Here is a 25028-nt window from a genome sequence, read left to right as displayed (position 1 = left end):
ATTAGCTCTCTGCTCCCTGCCGCTCAGCAGGATGTCTGCTTTATTGGCTCTTTTCATGGTTTCAAAGGTCTCATTTGGTGAAATGGAAGAAATTAAACTGGCATGTTGTCAGATGAGATGTGACACTGCTCTAAATTGAATATTAGATGTCTCATATTTTATTTTTATCTTTTTGAAACGAAGAAATCAAGGTCATGTCATGCACATTAAAGCTGCTGCTGCGTCGAGCTGGCGACGAGCGAGCTGACATTAGTTAATTGGACACAAGACGACATTCAAATAAAATCAACGCGATGGATCTGTGGCTAAATGATCCACTTCCAGACTTCAGAAAATAAGACTTTAACCTATAGAAATGCTATCAGCTGCACAAAGTGGAGCCCTTTCATGTTAGAGTCAAAGGAAAAGCTCTCTTTCAAATAGATCACGTGGATACTGAACCTCTGACCAGGCTCCGGTCCTCCACTGGGCAGGACACGAGACTCTGTTGCAGGGCCTGCGGCTCTCCGGTTTCTCTCCGCTGCAGTACTTGCTGTGGACGGAGCGGTTGGTGCCCTCATGGAGAAACTGCACGCAGCGAACGGTCCGGATCTGGAAGCCCAGACTGCCGCAGGTTTTGGTGCAATGCTCCCATTCATCTGAGATCCATCTGGATGAACCAAAGTGAGGAAATAATTGAGCGGGTTAGCTGATTACGTCATCACAAAAAGGTACACATTTAAGAAGAATAGCAAATCTTACATTCAAAATCTACTAAAGTAAAAGTATTCTGACTGACTGAAATATCGTTATATATTACATCATTTAATAATACAGATAGATCAATGTTTAACTGCTTAAAACCTGAGCAATTTGGCTTTTTTTTTTAAATCAAGGAAAAAAGGATGAGGAGAGACTAAACAAAAATTAGCTGGAAATTATTTTTTTTAATTACAAGAAATTTACCTTAAAATAAGCAAAAAACAAAACAAAACTTAAATAAAATAAAACAAACAAAAAAACAGTAAATTAATGACCTCAAGAAAGTGCTACAAAAAAACAAAAGAAAATTTAATTGAATTCTTCTTTTTTCAGTTTTTTTTGTTTGTTTTGTTCATTCTTTTCTTTTTTGTTTTCCCCATCTAATTTTCAGATCATTTTCTCATCCCTGAATCCACTTGAATATTTGAGCCAAATTTAAGAAATGTCCTCAAGGTGTTCTTCAGATATCGCATTCATGAGAACGGGCGGACAGATGTGGGGACAAACAACCCAAAAGCATAATGCCTCTGGCCTCAGCTATCGCAGGCATGGAGGCATAAAAAAAACAGAGTCATTAGTAAGTAACTGAAAGATATATTCGCAAGCGTCCTTATGTGTTTATTTGTTGAATGCTCTTAACTGCAAACAAACAGAACAAACAGTTCAGATCTAATTAAAGCGTCATTTAGAATGAATGAGCCCCCAAACATAGTTTGCAATCAGCTGTTTTTAGGAGAGCTCAGTTAGTCAATTTGTGTGAATAACATCTTCAATCAAAAAGAATGAATATAGCCTCTCTTTGTGTTGAGTCCTCAATTTTATAATTCAATAAACAAACAAATGCAAATGCAATATTGACATAAAAATATCAATGTGTGGCTTCCAAAAACAATTTCATAAAACACTCTTAATTTCTACCCTATCTGATCTCTCCCAAAGTCCCTGCAGCAGGGAAGATATTTCCACTCAGTGCTGCATGAAAGCATTTAAATGTCTTCAATAAACACTCTTGATATCATCCACCAGCCTGCAGTCTGCAGTACTTTCTCTCACAGCAAATATACTGTGATACTGCGGGTGACAGTTTGATAATTGTTGTTGTTCAGCCTTTGTCTGGTACACCTGACTGCAGGGACAGATGCCAGTGTGCCGCTCTCATATTGATTCACATTGTATTTCACTGTTTTTCTCTGATGTCTCAGCAGCAGCAGATCATATCTATTTGTATGAAAATTTCTTCTGAGAGGTGTACAGACTACTGTGACAATAATGACTGTTGAATCACATCGATAAAGAAAACCTCAAGGACAGATGGAGATGAGTTGTGGCTTCAACTGGGGCAAAACTTGGCATAAAGACACAATTGTAGTCTAGACATTAATCAGTCGATAAATCCTACTGACTTAAATGAGTCCCTGACTGTTTCCTCTACCTCCACCACGAGGCTGACTTCTGTGGCTCTGAGTGAAATGTCTATCAGATGGATTGCCATAAATGTTCCTCAGACAATCATGTCGCCCTCAGGATGAACTGTAAAAACTTTTCCTTAAACATCCAGCCAAAGCATGAAATTATCAGATACTTTGATTTATGACCAAATATCTACAAAACTAATGACATTTCTATCTCCCACGGCTATACTTTTCCTGCTTAACTTAGTGCAGACTATATGGCTTTAACCCCAGTGTGCCTGTCTGAGATACTTTGTCGAAATATGGTGAGAAAAGATTCATAGCTAACAAATGCTGGGCATCGAGTTTGGGCAAGTCTTCAACTTGTTATGCCACTATCACATTTTTTTAAACATACAGCCAAAAGCAACATGCTTTTGTGGTTGCACTACCTTGGTGATGAGTATTTGTGGTCATTCTCACCAATCTGCATCCAACTGTGCAATCGTGTCAGTACGGGTGTGCAGTTTGTGCATCCTCACATTGAAATGACAATGGTCTTGGACAAAAATTGTCCTTTAGTGTGCAGAACGATTCTCAAGATTTTTAAAGTCTAGTAAACTTTTATCTATAGCCCCTTTTACACTACAAGGCAGGCATTGGTGACATTATGATGCCTCTCATTCTCTATAAAAGGTACAATCTTGGCACGAGGAGACAGTTGTCTCACCTTTGAGCTGGCAACAGAGGTAGTAACAGCTGTCTAAAAGAGACAGCCAGCAGGATGGGATCGTGCGCAGGAGGGGTGATATGTGCGACCCACTGCAGGCGCTAGCAGCCATTAGCAGCTAACTCAAGGTAGACGCAGTGTCCAGAAATGTCTGCAAAATTTGCAAGACCATATGATTCGGGAGCTCCTTGACCTCCAAGCAGAGGATGAGATCAGCCGCCATATAACAGAAATGGTAAATGATTTTTATTGCCATGTTGTGCCTTTGTTATTGTTCATAAAGCACTGTGTATGTTTAACGTCACGCCCATCACGCTGCTTTTGCTTCTGCAATACCAGCATGCTGTCTAAAATCACACACGGAAGAGGCATGATGTAGCAGTCATTTGATTCTGTGTGAAAATTAGAGGTCGATTGATATTGGTTTTCCATATTTGGAACTTATATGCATTTTCAATAAAAATTAAAATCTTTCTTTCAATATTTGGAATTTGGAATATAACAAACTCCAACACAAAACTTTGTTTAAATGCCTTTAGCAAATGTGTCATCAAAACAAAACTACATCATATACAATAATTTCCCAGCAACTTTTTTGTTATTAAGTCAAGTGAAAATTTAAATAAAAAATGAATAAATAGCACTGTGGGGTTTTACAAATTTAAAGTTCCTCCCATGCTGACACTTTTTTTGCACATTTTAATTAATTATTTTTTTCGCCGATCATTAAAAAAAAATAAATGCAGATACAAATAATTAGTAAAATGCCAAATATTGGCTCCAATAATTGCCCAGGAAGATATTCTGTCAACCCGTAGTAAAAATGCAAAAGCAGCATAAATAAGGGACTTCATAATGGCCCTTTAGTGTGATCTCTGTGTAAAAGGGCTTACGTATATGCTGAACAGCAGAGCTGCAACTAGTGATTATTTTCACATCAATTGTTTCGTTTTTTTTAGGTCTTTAAAATGCCAATCACAATTTTCTAGAGCCCAAGTTGATGCAAGTTACTGTCTTCATTTGTGTAAAAGCCCAAAATATATTCAGTGAGTCAGAAAAGCAGCAAATTCTTACACTTGATAAGCTGGAACCACCAAATGTTCAGCATTCATGCTTGACAAATTGCTGCATGGGAACATAAACCTGCCTTCAAATCAATTTACTTTGATCTACCTCTGATACGTTTACAGTTTAGTTTAGATCCACTACTGTTTTAGGTGAGTAATGTGTGTGATGCCCCAGGGTCTCAATAACCCAGTCATCTCACCGTGTAATAACAGGCCTCTGGTCCGTCTGACTCTGTAAAACCATGACAGTGTAAGAAAATCTATTCCACCAAACATCAGACCCTCGAATCCAGACTGAGACACACACCATGCACATTTCTACCTGGATCCTCAACATGCCGTTTTTTAGATTTAGTGGACCCAACAGCAGAAAAAACACTAAAAACTGTTTACATGCTTCCACTTTTAACTTAGTGAGAGTTTGGATGGCTTTGGTAAAGATTTTAGAAATCAAATTGAATGTACGTATAAGAAACACCGACATTCACTCTGAGGTTCTCTTAGGCTCCAGTTCTTTTTTCTTTCACTTTTGTTAAATCTACTTTAATGGTTTCTGAAAGCATTTTCAGCCTTATGAAAGAAAAAAAGCTCCCACTGAGATGGTGAATAACATGAGATTTTTGAATGGAGGGGAAAAGGAAGGCGCTATGTAAAATGACTCATTTCAGGCTTCTTTAAAGGTCAGTAAAGAATCGAGTTTGGAACGAAACGGCAGGCCTGGATGGCTTTGAGAACACCATTTGTAGTTTTTGGATAGTAATTACTTAAAGACAGCTAAGGTGCAGCAGTGAAATGTTTACTAACCATTAAACCTGAGCACTCTGAATAACTCTGTCAGAACTTCCCATGCCCTTCTCTGCCAACAGAGAACAGCTTCTGTTCCTGTTTCTGCACCTCATTTTGACCCTTTTGGAGCATTTCAACCAAAAATGAATTGGTTTGGAACCCTAAAACTGGTTCCCCGATGGGACCAAAAAACAGCAGGTTTTTCCTGACCTGAAGTGCGAACATGAAGAAATCACTTGGCTTAGGTTAGAAAGAGAGGATGGAGAAGGCAATAATAGAGTTATTAAAGGGATAGTTTCGGGTTTCTGAAGTGGGGCTGTATGAGATACTTATCCATAGTCAGTGTGTTACATACAGTAGCTGGCGGTCGGCGTGCTCCCGGTTTGCAGAAACAGATGAGGCGGCGCTCCACAGCTCAGGAGGAGCTGATATCAAAATGTGTTTTAGCCACTTTAAAAACCCACGATATACACGGTATATAGGCATTTGCTGTCATATCATGATATAATTCAAAACTGGCGTATAGCTGCAACCATTCTCCAGACACAGATCAATCCCCATAGACCCTGATGTTAAATACCCAACTTTACATACACATCTTTACAGCCTGATACAAAAATGGTTTTGCTCCTCGCAGCGGCTGCGGGCTCAGTTCTGACCTCAGCCCTTCGCTGCATGTCATCCCCTCTCTCTCCCCCTTTCATGCTAATATCTGTCCTATCAAATAAAGGCAAAAAGCCCTAAAAATTATATTTAAAAAAAACCCAGTTTTGTTCTCTATAGCTAATTTTAACATTCATGCCAACTGTGCAGGATAGGAATTTTATTATAAGTTCTTATTTTTATTTGTATTACTATTATTGCTGTGCATCTCTCCCCCTCTCCCTCTCTTTATTTCTCTTTCCTTTTTGTCATTTCTTTAAATTAATTGTTATTTACAACATCTATTGCACATCTGTCTGTCCTGGAAGAGGGATCCCTCCACAGCCGCTCTTCCTGAGGTTTCTACCGACCCCACTTCTGGCTCCAAAGAAACCCAAGACGATGACAGCTACTCTCAAGGTTTCAAAACAGGAGTCCACAAACCGAGTGACATCACCGAAGCTACGTCGATTATTTCTACAGTCTATGTGCTAACCACAAAGGCTCAGCGCTCTGAATTCAGACTCTTTCCAGTCTTCTCTGAGAGGTTGAGACTCATCCATCAGCAAAGCCACAACTCTGCTAACACTTCCTCCACATACTAAATGTAAAATGCTAAAAGGCTCCTCAATGCAGAAAGCTGTCATGCTCACTGACTGAAAAAACTTTACTTAAAAGTGAAGTATATAAGAGTCTAAATGAAATTCATTTCACCCATGATTAAACCCTCTTACAGTTAATCAAGAAATTACCATTAATATTCACGTATATTAACATGTCATAAGAAATCTTCTGTCTTTCCAGAGGGACTGTGTGTGTGTGTATGTGTGTGTGTGTGTGTGTGTGTATGTGTGCATGAGTAGAAGAGCATTAATATTCAACACAGGATGCGTAGATAGGGGAGAATAATCAAAATGACCCATAAGATTATTTCAACACACATCAAAATCCACCACAAGATAGAATTTTAAATTACAGATACTGTATAGATTCCAATTTACCTCGAGTGTTATCTAGTCCTGAATATTATATTGATCTATTCATGTAGTTGCTGTGATGTACTGATGTCACTGAAACTGGTGGGCAGTATTCCAACTTTTCTACTTATGAAAGTAAGTATTTATTTTTTTGTTTTTTCTGGAAAGATAAATTACAAATTATGTCTAGTTCCAAAATTTGGTTGTTTTGAGAGCAACACATGATGTATTGTATCAATATTCTCAGTAGAAGATATGTATTTTGTGATCTGGGTGAATTGACCCTTTTAAAGCAACTTTATTTTTGTTTGTTTGGGCCACAAATAAATTTATTTATAATTTTAACTCATCAAGTTTCTAGAAATCATGACCCAGATGATCCAAAGACCTTACTGTGAGCAGTTTCAGTTAGAAACTACTTTTTTTCAACCAAACTGCACTCACCAATCATATCCTAACGTATCCACCGTATGGTTAATGATGAATGGACCTGTTCCTGTATGGCGCCTTTCTAGTTCTCCAAACACTCACAGTGCTTTAACACTACATGTCACATTCACCTATTCACACACTGGTGGCCGATGCTGACATACAATTATGACTGAGGATACTCCGACGTGCAGACCGGAGGAGCTGGGGATCAAATCGCTGATCGCCTGATTAGTGAGTGACCCATTCTGCTCTGATCTGAGCGAGCTATTGTCACAGATCAGCTGAGGAGAATGGCATGAATGTTTACATCTCTCGCTGTCATGAGCACAACCGTCTAGTCCATGAGCGGATGCACGCTTCCTTGTGTGTGGTGATACAGTCGGCGGGTGTAGTTTGGTAGAAAGAAATTAATCTTCAGTAATCGGGTTGTGATTTCTGGAAGGAGACATTGCTGTTGAAGTTTTCAAATGCATTTTTTGGGCGCCTTGTGCCCCACAAGACGAGATCCATCCGGTTCCTTTAAACTGGAGAGAAGGCAGACGTCTCTATGGCTGATATCTCCAACGCTCGACAACACACACCAAAACTATCTAGACTGATAAAGAGTGCCACAGGTAAGAGGAAAAAATATCTAATTTTGATTTTGGGGGAGAACTCTCCCTTTGAAATACCTGGAATTTTAGTTTCTTAGCTAGAAAAGCATGCCGGATGGCATACTGCAAAATCCAACTGGATGTAGTAAGTATTTTTGGTGTACTGCATCTGGACATACAAACATTTTTTTTCTGGCATACATTATAGTATGGTAGTATGTGTATTTGAACGCACAGTTCATGTCTGAATAAATTTCATGGCAGACCAGCTTAGTAATAGTTCCTGGGATTTTTCAGTCTAAAGTGGACTAACTGATCAGTTCTGACATCTCTGGAGCCATGCTGTGACCTTGGAGGTTAAATTTAACCATTAACATGCACAAGACATAGTTCAGTCAAAAAACAAACAGAGGCTGACTGCAAAAAGCATCGGACCTCTGAGATATTTGCTTTTCTAGTTCAAATGGACTCAATCCGAAAGAGAAGTCAGTCAAGCCTTGAGAGAGAAATACAAACAGTTTCCGAAACAGCAGAGAGTGAATGTTTCAGATCACAGAAGCTTTAGATCTCGCCTCTCTCGTTCTTTCGGTTTAAAGCTCGGCAGATCAAGCGGCGGGTAAACATTAGCTTACTATAGGTCTTCAGCATTGCATCATCTCTGAGTTTTGAAGTTGGCTGACAACCTGAGTAAGCTTCCTCATGCTGCAGCTTAGAGGTTTGGATGATTTTGGCTGCAGTTTTTGAGTTTTTACACCACAAATCAGCTTATGCATCCATTTCTTTCACCTTTAGGCCTTTTTTTTTCACGGCTCTGCATTAAGACTCCATCGCCTCTGCCAGCACATTCATTTCCTCAGATTTTTCTTTTTTTACCTTCACACCCCTGCTGCTGCTTCAAGCATAGCTGCTGTAAACAGCTTGAGTGCCTTTTTGCCCAGCGAGGCCGTTTTTTCACTCCCGTTATCTCCTTCCAACGCAGCTGTCTTCGCTTTTAAATGACTTGGGAGGAAATGCTGCTATGATGGATCTCTTGCGACACAGCTCATTGCTCTCCTAACAGGTCACAGTGGATGGATGTATTGATAAAAAGTGGACCTGTCCTGGTTCGTGGCACCACAGATCTAAGGCTGCATAGTGTGACATCATTTAGAGATTGATCAGTTTTCACTCGGTCTCAGATTTTGCAGCGGAGTGAGCCCTCTTGACTTTTACACTACTCTTTGGTACAGAAAACTGCGAACGTGTAGACAGTTTACAGCTCACAGACACTTCATACTTAAAACAAACTTAAGTCTCTGGATTTTTTTTTTATCTAGTGTCTGTTGTACATTTAGGACCCGTTGTTAGTGCAGTAAGCTTGTTTACTACATGACATGAACGCTGCTGTCACACTTCTAATACTGTTCCAACTTTAAATCTTTAAAAAGATAAAATACTTTTCCTTAAATGGATAGAAATATTTAAATTTAAATAAAAGCAAAACTTATTGTCGAATATTTGTATTGAACAGCTAAATCAGCTTCGGCTTGACATGATTCTGATTCCACTGCAGCCCTGATGTACTCATTCATGAACTTTGGGCTTGAAACAACCTGTTTTTCTCAAGTCAAGTTGCTGATATATCGGTAAATTTTTCTACAAAATGAAAAGTGAAAACATGTAATCAGAGTCAGAGTCCCTGTAGAATCCCCACAGACCTCATGTTAAAATGCCAAACTGTACAGACAAATGTGATCACTGCAGGAAGTTTCCACCATAGTTGGAAAATTGGAAATACAAGAAAAGTCTGTTTAGGTGTCATGACGGGTAATATAATGACATATTGTTTCCCTTAAGACAATATGCATGTGACAATGATTTTTCATACTGTGGCACATATCCATACATATCACTGGGTTCATATTAACCTTGTGGGATGTGTTACAAATCATTGTGCAGGACTTTTTTTATGTTTTTTATTCTGCATCAATCTGACGTGTAACTTTGATTTGTTTTTGTATTTAATTAGCTGGATGAGCCAAACAGGCATTTACATCTGGTTATTGTATTCAGTCACACTTTCTCAATTGATTCTCCAGGAACTGTACTGTTTCATAGTGCATGCAAATGTTGCGATATAAAGGGATATGCAATGATAGAGGATTTCCCCACTCTATTAAAATGTCACCTACGCTGACAGATCTGTAACGAGCAAAGAAATCCAGGACAAGAAATATAAGCTATGAGCAGAAATCTCAAGTGCTTAGAAAAACTGAAAAAACAAAGACGATGGAAGTGAAATTACCATGGTTCACATCTTGATAAGATGGAATACATTTTTGGTTGTCAAGTGCTTATTTTCAGTTCATTTCCACACAAAGGAGCTAATTAAAATTCAGCTCACGCTGAGGGAAGCCATATTAACAATTTAATCTTAATAGACTGAAGCTAAGTCCCAGTTCAAATCTAATCATCTCTTTCCAAAACTGCCCAGTATCTCCTCGTGTGAGGGGACTGTGGACTCTGTACTCACTGAGGCTGCGTGCAGTCCTGAAGGTTACACATTCTGCGGATGGGCTTCGGCTTCTTGCTGGCGTCACAGTAGCCCCGATGGACCATCTTGGTGTCTCCTTTCTTTCGACATCCATATTTGGTGTACTGAAACCCTGTAAAACAAATGAAGACTTTTCAGTACGAACACTTTCCATAAATAAAAGATGCAGTGAACACTTAAAGGAAGTCTGAGAAGAAAATAAATCAGTATTCCTTATTCTTCAGACCATTTCAGAATCAAATGATAATTTTGTCAATTTTAGACTTGTTTGATTTGTGTTGCGGCAACACTAAACATTTCGGAAGTTGGGCTTCTTTTGTTTAATAATAAAAAATAAAGAAAAAACATGTATACTTCTTAAAATACTGACACAAGTACAGTTATTGCTGTGAGTGTCAATAAAATTTAAATATTTCAATACAGTCACTTGCAAAAGGTGAAAAAGATATTCTTATGCATATGCAAGTGACTGTATTGGAAAATTTAATTTTTTTTTTTGACAGTCACAACATAAGAACTATATTTTCCCATACCTACATAGTAATTTTTCCCCTCTAGTGTGATTTTAAAAGGATGGTGGCAGATTTTTTAGGTGGTGCTGTATGAGATACTTCTGTAGTCAGTGTATGACTTACAGTAGCTGGCGGCTGACGCTCGCAGTTTGCAGAAACAGACCCTACAGCTCAGCTTTGATAGAGGGGTTGATATCAGAATGCATTTTTGCCACTTTAAAAAGGGCCTATCAGTCTGAGTGGACGCTGTATTGAGAGTGTTTTCAACGTGAAGCTCCTTTTCAGTCACATCACGAAACAGCTGCTGACCCAAACAGCTGACCAGCGGTGGATGACAAATGTAGTGCTGTGTGACAGGGAGGTGAAGCCGTGAAAATTCTCTACATACAGCGTCCTCTTAGACTGATATTTATTTATTTTTTTATGCCTTTTTTAAATCGGCTAACACGTTTTGGTATCAACTCCTGTAGAGTTGGTGCCTTGTCAGCTGTTGCAAATCAATTATTATTAGCTTTAGTTTAAATTCATAAATTAGCCTGGGCACTGGCAGGTTTTTCCTCACCCCATATATTAACAATTTCCGTGTATTATTCATACTTTTCTTACTGCTGAAAACGAGCAGCTAATGCAGCTGCAGCAAGTTAGTGGGGTGACATGCCCCGTAAAGCAGGTGCAGTGTTTAACTGTGACAGCGTTGTTTACATGCAGCATGTGCTTTGTGTGTTGACCTATATTTTCCACGAAATCCAAAATACCTCCCAAGTATATAATGTTATCATAGTCATCTTCTTCTTGGCTGCTTGCTCAGCGTTGTTTGAAGGTGTCACTGAACTTCAAAATAAAGGCGCATCCGAAAGATGGTGATATGGATCCCTGTTTTCACCAAGTCGATAATCCTGGATCGTTGATCACTGAATCAATGCATTGATCCCATAGCTGAATTGTTACACCCCTTAAAGCACTTATGGGTTTTTTTTTCTTAATTTTTAATATCTGATGGTACAGATATGTAATAAAAGACACAAATGTAAAATAATGACCATTAAATGCTTTTGAAATGAAAAAGTAACAACAACTAAAAAAGGATGATCCGTGATAAATTGTGCTTAAAAACAACAACCTACAACAAGGATCTGCATGAATAAAAGGCTGCCTATTTACAAGAGCACCTTGTATATTATATTCAGATAATCACAGTGGATAAGTTGAAGACAAAAGAATTCTCTGTATTTTTTTATTCTAATGCAGTGTTGATTACCTCCCGCACAAGGCTTGGAGCACGGAGACCAGCTCTTCAGAGCCCACTCATACGTGTCCTCCTGAATCACATTGTTGTTGTTAACGGGCACCGAGTCTTCATGGATGATGTACTTGTACATTAAAGTAGATCGTGTTTCATTATCTTTGGGTATTATCTGCAACAAAGAGAAGGAAAAAAAACACATTATACGCAATGTGCGAATTAGAGCAAATACATTTGAGAGAGGCAGATAATGCAGGAGTTTTTTCGATAATTTCAACTCAAGTCTGAGTGACAACTAGCACACTGCATCAATACAAGAGGGTAATTGGTTGAAGACAGGACTGGAAATTATCAGACAAAAGGAGAGTTCAAACACAAGATAAGGCTGAACCCACACGGGCGCTGAGAAAAGTATTCTCTCTGATCTCATCTGTACTTTTTACAGGATTGCTGCTGAGTGGATCACAGAGTTCAGCTCCAAATAAAAACTTCTGGCAGAATAAAATAACCTCCAGCAGCAAAAAAATGACAACCCTGAAGACGAGTGTGGGTACATTTCAACGATTGACACATATGCATGCACACAGAATACTCAAACTGCCAATGCAGGCTGAAGAATCAGAAAACAGCATGGTGACTGTAATCTTTTTAAATCATTCTTTGATACATATAATGTAATTATTCACAGTATAATCTTTGAGCTCCAGCCATGAATTGAGATCAAAGCTGGCACCGAAAATAGCCTGAGCTGCCTTTAAGTTGAACTGATACCACATTTATTCATACAAAACTAATGTCAAAGTGATTTTAAATTTCATTGTTAATGTTTTTTTCATTGTTATTTCTCCACCCGCCAAATGGACATTAAAACATGCAGGATGCAGGAAAATCTTCAGTCCACAGTCCACAAAGTTTTCTTTGAGCCCAGCCTCTCCTTCCTGCCTCATATTAACCACATCACAAAGCAGCCCTCTTTAACCTCCGTAACATCCTCGGACCATCACTGTCACCTACTGCTTTCATCCATGCACATGTAATATCCAGGCTTGACCACTGCAACAGTATCCTGCCCTTTTCTCTAAAGTTCTTGATGGAGTTGGTGCCGCTCAGTTTAAATCTCTGATAACCTCTGTGAGCCTTTTCAGTCTGGTTTCTGCTCCAAACACAGCACCAAGACTGCTCTGACTTAAGTCACTAAAGCCGTGTTTTCTCCAAAAGTTTTCTGTACAGAACCTTTGGAACCAAAAGTATAACCTACAAAGAGGTAGACTTTGGATCTGGTTAGCGTTTCCACCGCACACAGTACTCTTACACGTGGGTGGGGCTGTTTTCACTCACTGCTCCATCCAGTATTTTCTTGTTCACCGGTGATACAGAGTGAATGCTGCAGCCCGTTTATCGTCCACACAGCAGGGCTGCAGCTGGAGTGTAAGTCTCTCTCTCTATGTGATATTTATAAATAACGGGTTTGTGCAAGAACAGGGTTTAGTGTTGCCGAAGCGCACTAGAACAAGGACACATTTTTTTCACTGAGTGAGGTTTAGAATAAATGCAGTTCACATAATGCGGCTGCAATTAATATATATTTTTTAATAATTAATTCTGATTGTACTGCTGTTTTTCTGTTTTTTGGGTGCCGCTGGCTATAGTTGTATCAGGAATCTTTCGGCACCGGGGGATTTATTAAAGCGTTTGGTTTTAATGCTGTGGGAGAAGCTGCATTTTAAAGTGATTTAACAGACCTCTGTGTGAAAATGTGGGTCTTCGAGGCATCAACTTCATTTTACTGAGTTAAACGTTCCTTTATTCTCTTCAGGGTGACTGAAGAACAGTGGAGCCCTTTTCAGATGTTGAATTTGTGACATTTTTATCTGTCATAGTGCTTTTTCTCAGTCTGAAATACACCTGTTATATTAACAATTTCCTTCCATTCATTCAATAATGGCTGCTTTAACAGAGATTAAAAAAAAGTATAATTCAAAAGACCAAATGTATTATTTCAAATAGTTTTGGTCCCAAAAGAAGAACAGTTAAAATATTTAAACTTTCATTTAGTTGATGCCCTCACAGTGTTGCATGAGAGGGGAGAATACTGTTGCATTTTCAATTTATTTTTAAGTCCAGAGAAGCGTCAATGACTCTCAACCATTTTTGACACGACACTAAACAAAACTTTAAATGCAACACTTGTTTTTACTCCCACTTTTTGCAGATTTAAGTTAAAGATGTGAGACGTTTTTATTGACAGATTCTTTTTTTGGGCTTTCTGCATACAGTGGTTTGATTGAAGAGCTTTAAACTTCAGTCCATAGTATGTGTAGCTGACATTTCAAGAGTGCTGAACATAGACTAACTTTGTTTTTATTGTAAAGTTTAAAAAATAGCTTTTCTAAAGCAAAACATTGCCTGTTGATTCCAGCTCGCTAAAGACATTATTGTGCACTTTGCACTGACACAAGAACCTGCTCTTACTTAAATATGCACACTTTTTGATCCTAAGCTTCTAGTTTCTTTTACTAATGCTGATTTCTTCTATTCTTATTCAGCGTTTGCTCGGAGGGATCTTTGTGTGTTTCTGTCCTCTCAGCCATTGTACAGCGTTTGTTCTCCATGTAGAAAAGGAACCTTTCATACTAAATAACATCTATTTATAAAAAGGACTATCTACAAACTAAAAGCATAAAATAATGTTTAGAAATGTAGAGTAGTCTTCTAAGCTGTTTGAAAGAGCCCAGTAAAGATTTTTATGGTATGAATTTCCAAAATTTTCAACAACAGTGTATGCCAATTATATAACTGTAATGTAGTGGCTTCACTAACAGACTGTTAGTGAAGAAAGAGCCTTCTCTGGAAAACAGCAATGAAAAGGGATGCACGTCAATATTGGCACGTCATTGGTTTTGGCAGATATCGGCTTTGAAATTAACAACATGCTGATTTCTGTTGATATCACAAATTGTTTTTTTTTGTAATTGAAGTGAACGTAGAAAATATGAACCCTACCCTAAGTATTTTTCTTATTTTGCATAATGAATAAATACTGCATACACTGTTGGCATTGTATTTCATGTCTCCATCTGCTGCTGGGCCATCACCAAGAGAGTATGCATAAAATGATGTTAATCCACTACAGAGGAGACATAATCATCACTAATATTAGGTGGAAAAAGAGGATATATCGTTGTTGGTATTGGTTATCAGCTAAATGAGTTGTTATGTATTACATATCGTATATCAGCAAAAAAATTGTGCATATATCCAATATTGTGCATCCCTAGCAATGAGATAAAAAGCACAAATATTACGGCAGAAGAGTGTTTTGTTTTCTCACACGCCTTTTGTCTTCCTGCACTGTACTGAGACATCTGTGGTAAAGGTCAAAAGTGACTGGCAGCTTAATGATGTGGGTAACCTTTCATTTTAATGCTGCTTGACCTTACCTTCGCCCTTGAGACAGTGAAACAACATCTCTTAACCCTTTGAAACCTCAATCTACATCACCTTTTTTGTGCTGCATTCATACACTTTTCCCAATTATTCAAACCTCTGCGACCGAGCAAACTGGTAAAAGGCAACATGCAACCTAGCAAGAAATGTCACACAAATTGCAAGAAATTTGTTGATTTAGAGAATTATTTTTTTCAAAGCTGGGGGAAAATGTCCATAGAACTATTTTCACAATTATCATAATTTAATGTTCAAATTTAATGTTTAAATTATTAAAATTTTTAAGCATTTTTTTCATGTCTATTTCTGTTTTTTAAAAATGTTCCTGAGTTTTTTTTTGTTTTTGTTTTTTTTTTTACATTTTTTTTGGTTGATTTTAAATTAATTTTCTTGTACTTCTTATTTCTTGCAAGTTTATGGGTAATTTTTAATCACTGCCATTTTCTCATGTTTTCAAAAGAAATTAAGCCAATTTTGCAGGTTTCAAAGGGTTAAAGGGGCTGTTCATCCTAAAATCCAAAATACTAATTTCACCTGTAGGGCTATTCATCGATCTAGACTGTTCTGCTGTGAGTTGCTGAGTGAGTTACCGAGTGTTGGAGATATCGGCTGTAGAGATGTCTGCTTTCTCTCCAATATAACTAGGCTGGCACTCAGCTTGTGCTGCTCAAAGCACCAAAAAAAAAAAAAAAAAAAAAAAAAAAAAAACATTTGAAAAACTCAATAGCAGGTCTCCTTCAACAAATCATGACCCGGATACTCAGATAATCCACAGACCTTGTTGTGAGCAGTTTCTGGTGAAAACTGTTTTCTTTCTACCACAAAACCCTCACTATCCTTTTCAACATCAGCAAAACTCACCATTTTAAAGCCCTCCACCACCACGTTAAACAGGTAAATACGACCTTGGTTTTGCATAAAATCTGCCTCTCTTTGATGTTAAGTTCTGAGCGTTTCAAAAGATCCAACAACTGAATACTTTCACCTGATAAATCCTTATCATTTCTCCTCCCAGCAGTCTCTCAATAAACGAAAAGCTATAGAAGTTTGCAATCTCTGTGAAATTAAGTTTCAGACGTTTCATCAGATGCTCACGTAACTAAAGTGGTACAATCATGATGTATTCAAATAAAATCACAAGACTTTTCTATCATTGGCAGCAGTGGTGATCTCTGCTTTGATCAATACCAGGTTTGATTCATGCAACGTAAAATAACTCACTCAGGTCTCAGCAGGAGGGCTGCGCTTCACTGCCTGTCAGTTGGGGATTTAATAAGAAGATGCAGCATCTGAAAGTGTTGCATGCTCAGACACATCTGAACCCCGGCAGCACTGAAGATCTCCATCAGCACAGTTTCAGGGCGGATGACCACAGTTTGTGTCACCAGTTCGATAACTGACTAAATGTCTCTCCTTCCATTTGTGAGTTATTGAGTAATTGCCAGAAAAGTGTTTTTGCAGGATATTTTCGTCATCGTTGATTTTTGACCTCTTGGATATAAAATGTCAGACCTTCATCTTTTTATCCTGTCAGAAGATTCTGTCAAATTTGAGTGTATGGATTCTTGAGTTACAGCCAAAAACATGTTTTATGAGGTCACTGTGACCTTTGACCTTTGACTAACAGATTCGAGACGGCACATTCTTGGATGTTTGTGCCAAATGTGAGGAAATTTCCTCAAAGCCATATTGCGTTCATGAAAATGAGTTGGATGCAAGGTCACGGTGACATTGCTGCATTCAAGTGAATGTTTAAGTCAAATTTGAAGAAATTCCCTCAACATGCTCTTGAGATATCGTGTTTACAAGACTGAGACAAATGCAAGGTCACCATGACCTTGACCTTTGAACACCAAATTCTAATCAGCTCATTGTTGCGTCCAAGTGAATGTTTCCGCTACATTTGAAGAAATTCCCTCGAGGTGTTCTTGAGATATTACATTCACATGAATGGGCCTCTGGCCTTGGCTATTGTCAGCGTAGATGCATAAAACACTGCTTAAAAACGTTTATAATTATAATCTCATTGGTTTCTTAATAAGTTTCATGAACTAAAATGTACACATTGTGACAGAAAACTAATCAAACTAAGGGACTGAACTGAATGTCTGACCTTCTTTTCTACAGTGCTCATTGTTAAACAAATTGGCTTTCAGTGAGATATTGAGATATAAGCTCTGACACAGAACACGGTGTTATTACCAGAACCACGACGGGGTCGTTCAGAGGTCCGTCAGTGTGCAGCGTCTCTATGTCGTCCTCGATAATGTAGTGCCACTCCACGCCCAAGTCGATGAAGCTTCTGGACTTGACCTCCTCTCCTTTCCCGTTGAGAATGTAATGCCCTGTCGCCTGGTTCTTGATTGCTGTAATCAGTCATTTGGTTATGAGGCAAAGACAGAGAAATGGCTTTGAGTTATTACAGAATTATTACACTGAGATTAAAAAAAAACTCAAATTGTGTCTGAAAAGGTTGACTCATGGAATCTGTCTAACCTCCAGCACTTAATTATGCCTCAAACATTATGATGTCTGATTCATGCTGTAATTTATAAAAAAAAACAAGCTGATGCGGTAAAACTTCTCAGAGGTGACAGGTTGAGATGGAAATGAGTATGTTTGCCAGCTACTTAAATACATCTGATACATTTAAATGCAAATGAGTTACAATGAAAAGACGCTAAAATGACTCGCATGTCTCTGGTGCTCAAGTCAAACACTTACGTCTGCATTATGCTGAGTGATATTAAGTCTTCTAGGAATAAAAATAAACTTTCTCATTTGATGCCTCGCAGGTTAATTCAAGAGGAAACCACTCAACTCAAACTTGGCTCCCTGAATTAAGCATTTTATGTTTTTATTTTACTTTATAATTACTATACTTTTTAGAGAATACAATTACCATGCTGACACAAAATCTGGATCAAGCAATAAATAAATATTTTGTTTTTATTGTCAAGACTGTTGATCATATTTAGTTCTTGTTGACATTACGAATTGAGATTTATCGTACACTGTAAGCAGCATGAAGGAGAAACTTCAATAAAATTAAAGATTTTGAAGACTGAATTGAAGGATTGTTTGTATAAATATAGACAAACAGATCTGAGCTTCTGGGGGTGATTCCCTCTCTAAATGAAATGTGTTTTGGTTTTTTTGTCCTAAATTTATCTATTTTCTTGATTTTATTTACATTTTTTTTCTTTAAACTGAGTGTGAGATGTTTCTTATTTAATTTTTGTCCTGATTTGTCTTGTCAGAGGGTGTTGTGGGGGATTGTTAGTACTGCATCAACATTAACAAAAATATAAATCAACTAAAGGCCAATTTATACAAAATATCTGAATCACTTTAATTACCTACAAATGGACCTGATTGTTCCATAAAGTTACTTTGACGCTGAATGTCAGCAAATGTAAAAGTACAGTCCAAGGTTATAAAATTAAACATAAATTTATACTGAATTTGCTAATATGCATTTGCAAATGAAAAAAAAAATACTACTGTAAGTGTTTCTTATCTGACAAATAAAGTGTTTGCCTAAAGCACCAGAAAACGTGAGTCCATCCTAGAAGCAAACATTCTCATTTTATTTAAAACTCGCTCTGAGTTGTTACATGGTTACTGATGTCTGATCATGCAGGGCGTCGACTCTGATGATCATACTTTGACATAAATGCAGAACTAGTGGCAAGAAACTACAGAGAACACAGTCCTTGAAACGTAAGAAAGTCAGAAAATCTTTTCAAAGTGATCCATCAGCACCTGCCATCATCTCTCAGATAATGACAGTGACAGGAAAGATGGATGATGTCTACAAAACTACAGCAGAGGAATAATCGGGCTGCTAAAATTGTCGGAATAAGATTCATCAAGTGCCAGATGAACACTTCAGATGAAATCACAAGAAAAAGTATATTTTTACACTTTTGCTTCTGCAGTGAAGAGTTTCTATCTTTTCTCCCGCAGCTGCACATTTTGGTCAAAACAAAGGGGTGAACAAATCCTACCGACGTTTCTCAGTGATGGATGCTTTGTGATGATGGATGCTATTTCATGTGGCACAGTCCAGCTCCCTCCGGAAGCACAGACACGATATCCCGTCACACAGAGCGCTCAGTGGGACCGTCAGCTTTATGAAAAACTAGGAGAAGCTCCAACACAGCCATTACAGCCAGATCCAGAGAGTGTGGAGTCTGTTGTTTAAACTTTTTGGGAATGCTGAGTAATCACTAACAGTAGTGGATGAGGTATTCAGATCCTTATTTCAGGAGAAGTACTAATACTACATTATAAAACAGCTCTGTTACAAGTAAAAGTCCTGACTTTAATTTAGAAAACAGAAGTATTATTAGCAAAATGTACTTTAAGTATCAAAAATAAAAGTACTTGTACTACAGAAAATACGATATCACAGTTCACAAACTGGCGCATTATCATATCTGACATTATTAGACTGTTAATACTGATGCATGAACGTGTCAGACTCATTTTACGGTTGGAGCTACTCGAAGAGGAGCTCGTTTTAAGTCAAAACGGTCACAAGGTAAATCTGAGGACTCGTGAAATGATTTACAGGAGAGTGAAAACTGATACAAACAGCATTCCTTTTAAAATAAAAAACTTTTCTTGCCTCTTTTTTGTTAAATGTTAAATAGTTTTTACCTCTTTGAATCTCGAACAGTTATTCAAATAAAACAATGTGAGACATTTACAGGGAAAATATCAACAATCATGGAACTAAATGACTAAGTAACTAACAAACTAATAAATAAATAAACTAACAACCATTTATAGACATCTAAAATGTGACTTGAGACCTAGTTAGACACTGTTTTTGGTAGAGCGTCACAAACCAACAAGGTTGGAAACTGCTGGTTTTATCTTTATCTTTGTGTTATATTTTAAAAATTATGTTATTTAAATATTCATCTAAAAAGTAACTACTTTTCTAACTTGACACGATGGAAGAGCTGACTTTGTCATCTGGAGTTGGAGGGTTTTGTGGATGGTGAGGCCCGGAGGCGAGATTACTGCCTAATGACAATAACAACAAATATTCTTGTGTTAGTGTTGCTCCTTCAGCTGTCAGATAAATGCAGTCAAGTGAAATGTACAATATTTCTCTCTGAAATGTAGTGGGGTGGAAGTGTTAAATAGCATAAAATGGAAATGCTCAGGTAAAGTACTTCAGTGTTGAACTTAAGTACAGTTCTTGAGTAAATCTACCAGGAGAAGTTTTAGCTGGTTGCAATGTGCAGTTCAGTAGAGGTAAACAAAAATAATCATATTTGCATATTTTCAGGTAATTTTCTTGTACCCTTTTTTTTATACTAATTGCTAATTGTTGTAATCATTTCTCCTTTCATTGCTCATTGCCTTCTTCTCATGTTTTTGAGAGAAATCAAACCAATTTGCTTGACATTCCCTGTTTTAATCCCATCTGCAGTTTAAACAAACATTTGATGAATAGATCTCTAATAAATAATCACCCTCCTCACCATATATGATCTCAGTGTGTATCCGGCACATGGCAGCACTGGACTACAGTTACTAGTGTGAATGTCTGTGATTGAGTCTGATTTGAGATTGAAAAGTTCTCTCTGCACGTCAAAGCTTATCAAGAATCCCACAGACAGGACGGGCGAGCGGAGCCATCATCATTATCCAGAGCTCCTGACGTCATTTTCATTCTCATCAGCCGGGGTCAAGACCTTGTAATAAGGCTTTGAAACGCATCACACTGAACTTAAATTTGATTTATGCATATGAGATAAATGGATGGTCAATATATGTACGTTAACTGTGAATTAAGGAATGGCTCCTAAATCAGATAATAATCCCAGAGCAGGAAATAAGGAAAACCATACTGATGGCTCAGGGCACATAAACGTCCCTACTATCACTCCAATGCATTGAATAGAATACAAAAGCACAGAGAAACTATTTTTATGGACATTCACTTTCACATTCACTTTCCTTTAACCCTTTGAAACCGGGATCAGTGTAGGTTTTCTTGTGCTGTGTTCAGAAACCTTTGAAATCTGACCAAATTAGTCTGATTTTTTGTTTTAAATGGGTTAAAAAAAAGGCAATGAGCAACTTAGCAACAAATGTCCTTACAGGACTTGTAATTGTAATTGAGTACTTTTGCAGTGAGATTTTTGTACTCATACTTGGGGCAGCTGTGGCTTAAAAGGTTGAGTGGTTCCTTCACTAATCTGAAAATTTAAGGTGTGATTCCTGGCTCCTCTAGTCTGCATTTCGAAGTATCATCGGGCAAGATACTGAATCCCAAATTGCATTTGATTCTGTGAGTTTGACGTGTTAAAACGCTTTCAGAGGTCGGAGGATTAGAACATTGCTATTCATATGCAAATACATCTATTTTGAATACTTTTACTTTAACTCAACTAAATGATGTGAATATTTCAGCCACCGCTGGCAACTACATCAGAGTTTAGATTTAACTTTTGGGGCTCTTCAGCCAAGGTTACTTGATTTACCATTGGGAATCCCTCAAGAGGAGTTCAAAGCTCATTTATTGCAAACTTAAGTTAAGATGAAGCAACAAAGAGACAGAAGTACATCATTTTGCAGATCTGTAGACTTCAGATCATATTTTAGCAGCTTTACTGCAAAATCAGATACAAGTGACAAATCCTGAGAGGGCGTCCTTGAGGTTGAGTTGAGCTTTAGATAGAAATTGTATCAATCTCACAAGAATATCAGCCCGGTCTGCTTTTCAAGCACGATTCCTCTTTGATGAATAACTCCTTCACCGTTATATATTATCCAGTAATTTGCATCATGCTGCTTGTCGTAATGCTTTTAAACGTATAATATGAGGGACATTTATCATCTTGTTTATTTTATTTTTATAGAGATTTATTTCACACAAGATTTTTTTTTCTATTAGCTATAAAGGATTTTCATCTTCTTCACCTCTCTCCTCCCATCATTTAGTGCATTTACTCAAAGGCTGTACCTAATTTTAAGGTTGTTGTATTTATGTAACTCTATCCTTCTACTCCACAACATTTATTTGACAGCTTTAGTTATTTAGCAAATTTAGATTATTGATACAAAATATAAATAAATTGATACATTTATTAATATATATGACTCTCAAATGGGTCATTCTGCATAATAAGTACTTTTACTTTTGCAAGTATTAGCTAAAAGCTAATACTTTGATGCTTTTAATTAGGCAAGATTTTCTAATGCAGGACTTCTACTTGTAACTTGAGTATTTTTACACTGACGTAGTAGTATTGCCACATTTGCTACTTTTTCTAAATTAAAGATCTGGGTATTTCTACCATGGCTGTGAAAAACACACAGTGCCTCTGGCTGAGGAGACGGATGCTGACCCATTTCACCTCGTGGATCCTGAATAAATCACGCTTTACCTCGGGCCACTCGAGAACAAGAAAAAAACAAGATTAGCTGCTTCTTTCATGCTGTCAGTGATCCGTCTGACAGTCTTTTTAAGGTGCACAGTTGTTTGTTTTAAAGGAATAAATAACTTTTGTGTTCTTTGCTCTGTTCAAACTTTTATGGTTGTACTTTTGGTTTTGTTTTTGTTTTGTTTGTACTTTTAGTTGTCCGTTAAGAGTCCAGTCCCCCTCAGAGGGCTTTGTGGCTTCATAATAACGCAACACTTCTTCCTCCTACGCTTTAAAAGGAAGAAAATCATAACTCCTGTAGCCACGCAAGGTTTTTGTCACTTAAACATAAAAAACAAAAAAATATTTCAGTGTTGGGCTGTTGTTTTTCTCCACTGTAAATAGAAATCACAGTTCATTTCCTCTGATTCTGTGTTCAGAATATCCTACACACGTCCTGCAGCAGAGAAACGAAGATATTTCATTCTGAGTTATTCTCTGTTTCTGTTATGTTGGTCATGAATAACGCCTGCTCTTTCCAAACGTGTTCGACTGTGACTGTGAATTCACCTCAGCGCAGTGGAGGCCTGGAAAGCAGTCAGTCGAGAGAGATCCCACTAATCCAGAAATCTCTCTTTAATAGACTGATAAATAATAAATGAACAATATTAAGACCAATTTTCTCTGCCTACATAGAGACAAGAATAAATTATGCAAAGTCTATAATCTTTGACTTTATAGCGTATCTTCTCATTAGTCTTCCAGGAGGAGAATGGTGACATTTTCCCTCTGATTTCATACATGTGTAAATCAGAAAGTCACACTTACCAAGAATTTGAGGGGAGGCCTCGTGTTCTTGGATGATCACATGTCTAGCTCCAGGAGGAATGAGAAACATCTTAAGGTAACCTTTGCCAAGTTTGCAGCAGCGGCAGCAGAAGCAGAGGATGGAGGGTTAGGAAAGATAGAGACAGAGACAGGTGAGTTAAGCTGATACAGAAAAAAACAAGATGGTTTGCAGCGGTGGACATCACGCATGTTGCAGAAGTTTGGTTGACTTTGCTCTACAGCAGTGATACTCAACTTACGGCCTGCAGGCCAAATCTGGGCCCCAACAGATTGCCAAGTGGCCCCCCAAAACCATTTTCTGATAACAATAAAAATAATTATTCACACTGGAAATTGTTGTTGTCCTTTTATTTGCATAAAACAGCATCAAACTAAATCTTGTTCATCAAAAAAGTGCCAGTGGAGGATCCCCCAACACCTCCAAAAAGAGGTCCTAGCTAAGCCCCTAATGTCCTGAAATCCTAGAAATGTCCTAAAATCCTGAAATCCTAGAGGTGTCCTAAAGTCTATGAAATGTCCTAAAATCAGAGAATGTCATAAAATCCAAGAAATGTCTTATATCTGCGAAGTGTCCTAAAACCCTACAAATGTCCTGAAAGTAGAGAAATACCCTAAAATCCAACACAAGACTTAAATCTGAGAAATGTTCTAAAATCCTTAAAAATGTCCTAGAATCCTAGAAGCATCCTAAAATCCTAAAAAATCTGAGAAAGGTCCTAATAACAGAGAAATGTCCTAAAATGCTAGAAATGTCCTAAAATGCTTGAAACCTCCTATAATCCTCGAAACATCTTCAGATCTAACAAAAGTTCTAAAATCTTAGAACTATAGGTCCTGAAATCCTGTAAACATGTATGGAGTTGCTGGGACTGGCCCCTGGCCTCCTGTCGTTCTGCAAAAGTGGCCCCCAAGCAAAGCAAGTTGAGTACGCCCGCTCTACAGAGATGTTTGACGAAGTTAAGGAAAGGTCTACTTGTCGGCTTCGTTTCTCGCTGTAGAAGCCTGCAAGTAAAACTTTCATTGAAACAGCCGCACATTCACATCCGTCTGTGTCAAAGGACTCTTAGAAATATCAATAACAACCTTGTACTGCTATTACACAACTCTCAAATGATCTTCCCGTCCTTTGCTTTTATATCGATTAATTGCAGACAGGATGTGAATGCCTTCAGCCGTGTTTCAACGAGGTATCAGGAGCAGTTTTTTCAGACTACAGGGCAGCAAAGTGGCCTTCTGTCAGGGATGTCCACCGCTCACAAACCTACCGTGACTCACCGAGTACATTTCTAGAGTCTTCAGTTTCATTTAAAAACACATTTCGAGCTCCTTTGGGCAAAGAGAACGCTCCTCTGGTCTTCCCTTCAAAAAGAAATAAATCAGTGAGTTAGTCTCGCAGGGTTTCTTCTCCATCTCCGTTTTACCGGCTCACACTTTCTCTGCAACAACATCACGTACAGTGGGAGCATGTTCAATTAGCAAGCAGGCACCTGAGGAATTCACAGTGGATGAAGGAGGCAAACTATTTTTGCCGGTAGGGTGGCACTTGCCAATCAGCAGGATTGAGCTGCAGCGCTCTAATTACTCGCCCTTTGATTAGACAGGAGGGCCAGACTCTCCTCTACCTCCTGAGGCAGAAGCAGCACGTCACTGAGGTGGTTATGAATGCACTGACACGCTGTAGCAGAGTTTCACACCAG

At 38.0% G+C, this 25028-nt stretch overlaps 1 protein-coding gene across 1 annotated transcript in view; it reads right to left on the bottom strand.

The window, feature by feature from the left end:
- The window catches only part of adamts3 (ADAM metallopeptidase with thrombospondin type 1 motif, 3), a 172672-nt gene that overhangs the window by 7626 nt on the left and 140018 nt on the right, over positions 1-25028 (bottom strand). The window contains exons 16-20 of the mRNA XM_042488052.1: positions 23311-23391; positions 17297-17460; positions 11663-11819; positions 9872-10004; positions 442-649 (exon numbers count right to left, since the gene is read on the bottom strand). Of these exons, the coding sequence (XP_042343986.1) occupies positions 442-649; positions 9872-10004; positions 11663-11819; positions 17297-17460; positions 23311-23391 (743 nt within the window). The remainder of the gene's footprint in view (positions 1-441; positions 650-9871; positions 10005-11662; positions 11820-17296; positions 17461-23310; positions 23392-25028) is intronic.

This window comes from Plectropomus leopardus, chromosome 6 (assembly GCF_008729295.1).
Source record: "Plectropomus leopardus isolate mb chromosome 6, YSFRI_Pleo_2.0, whole genome shotgun sequence".
Taxonomy (NCBI): Eukaryota; Metazoa; Chordata; class Actinopteri; order Perciformes; family Serranidae; genus Plectropomus; species Plectropomus leopardus.
The sequence above is the reverse complement of the archived record's forward strand: the minus strand, read 5'-3'. Positions and strand labels throughout refer to the sequence as shown.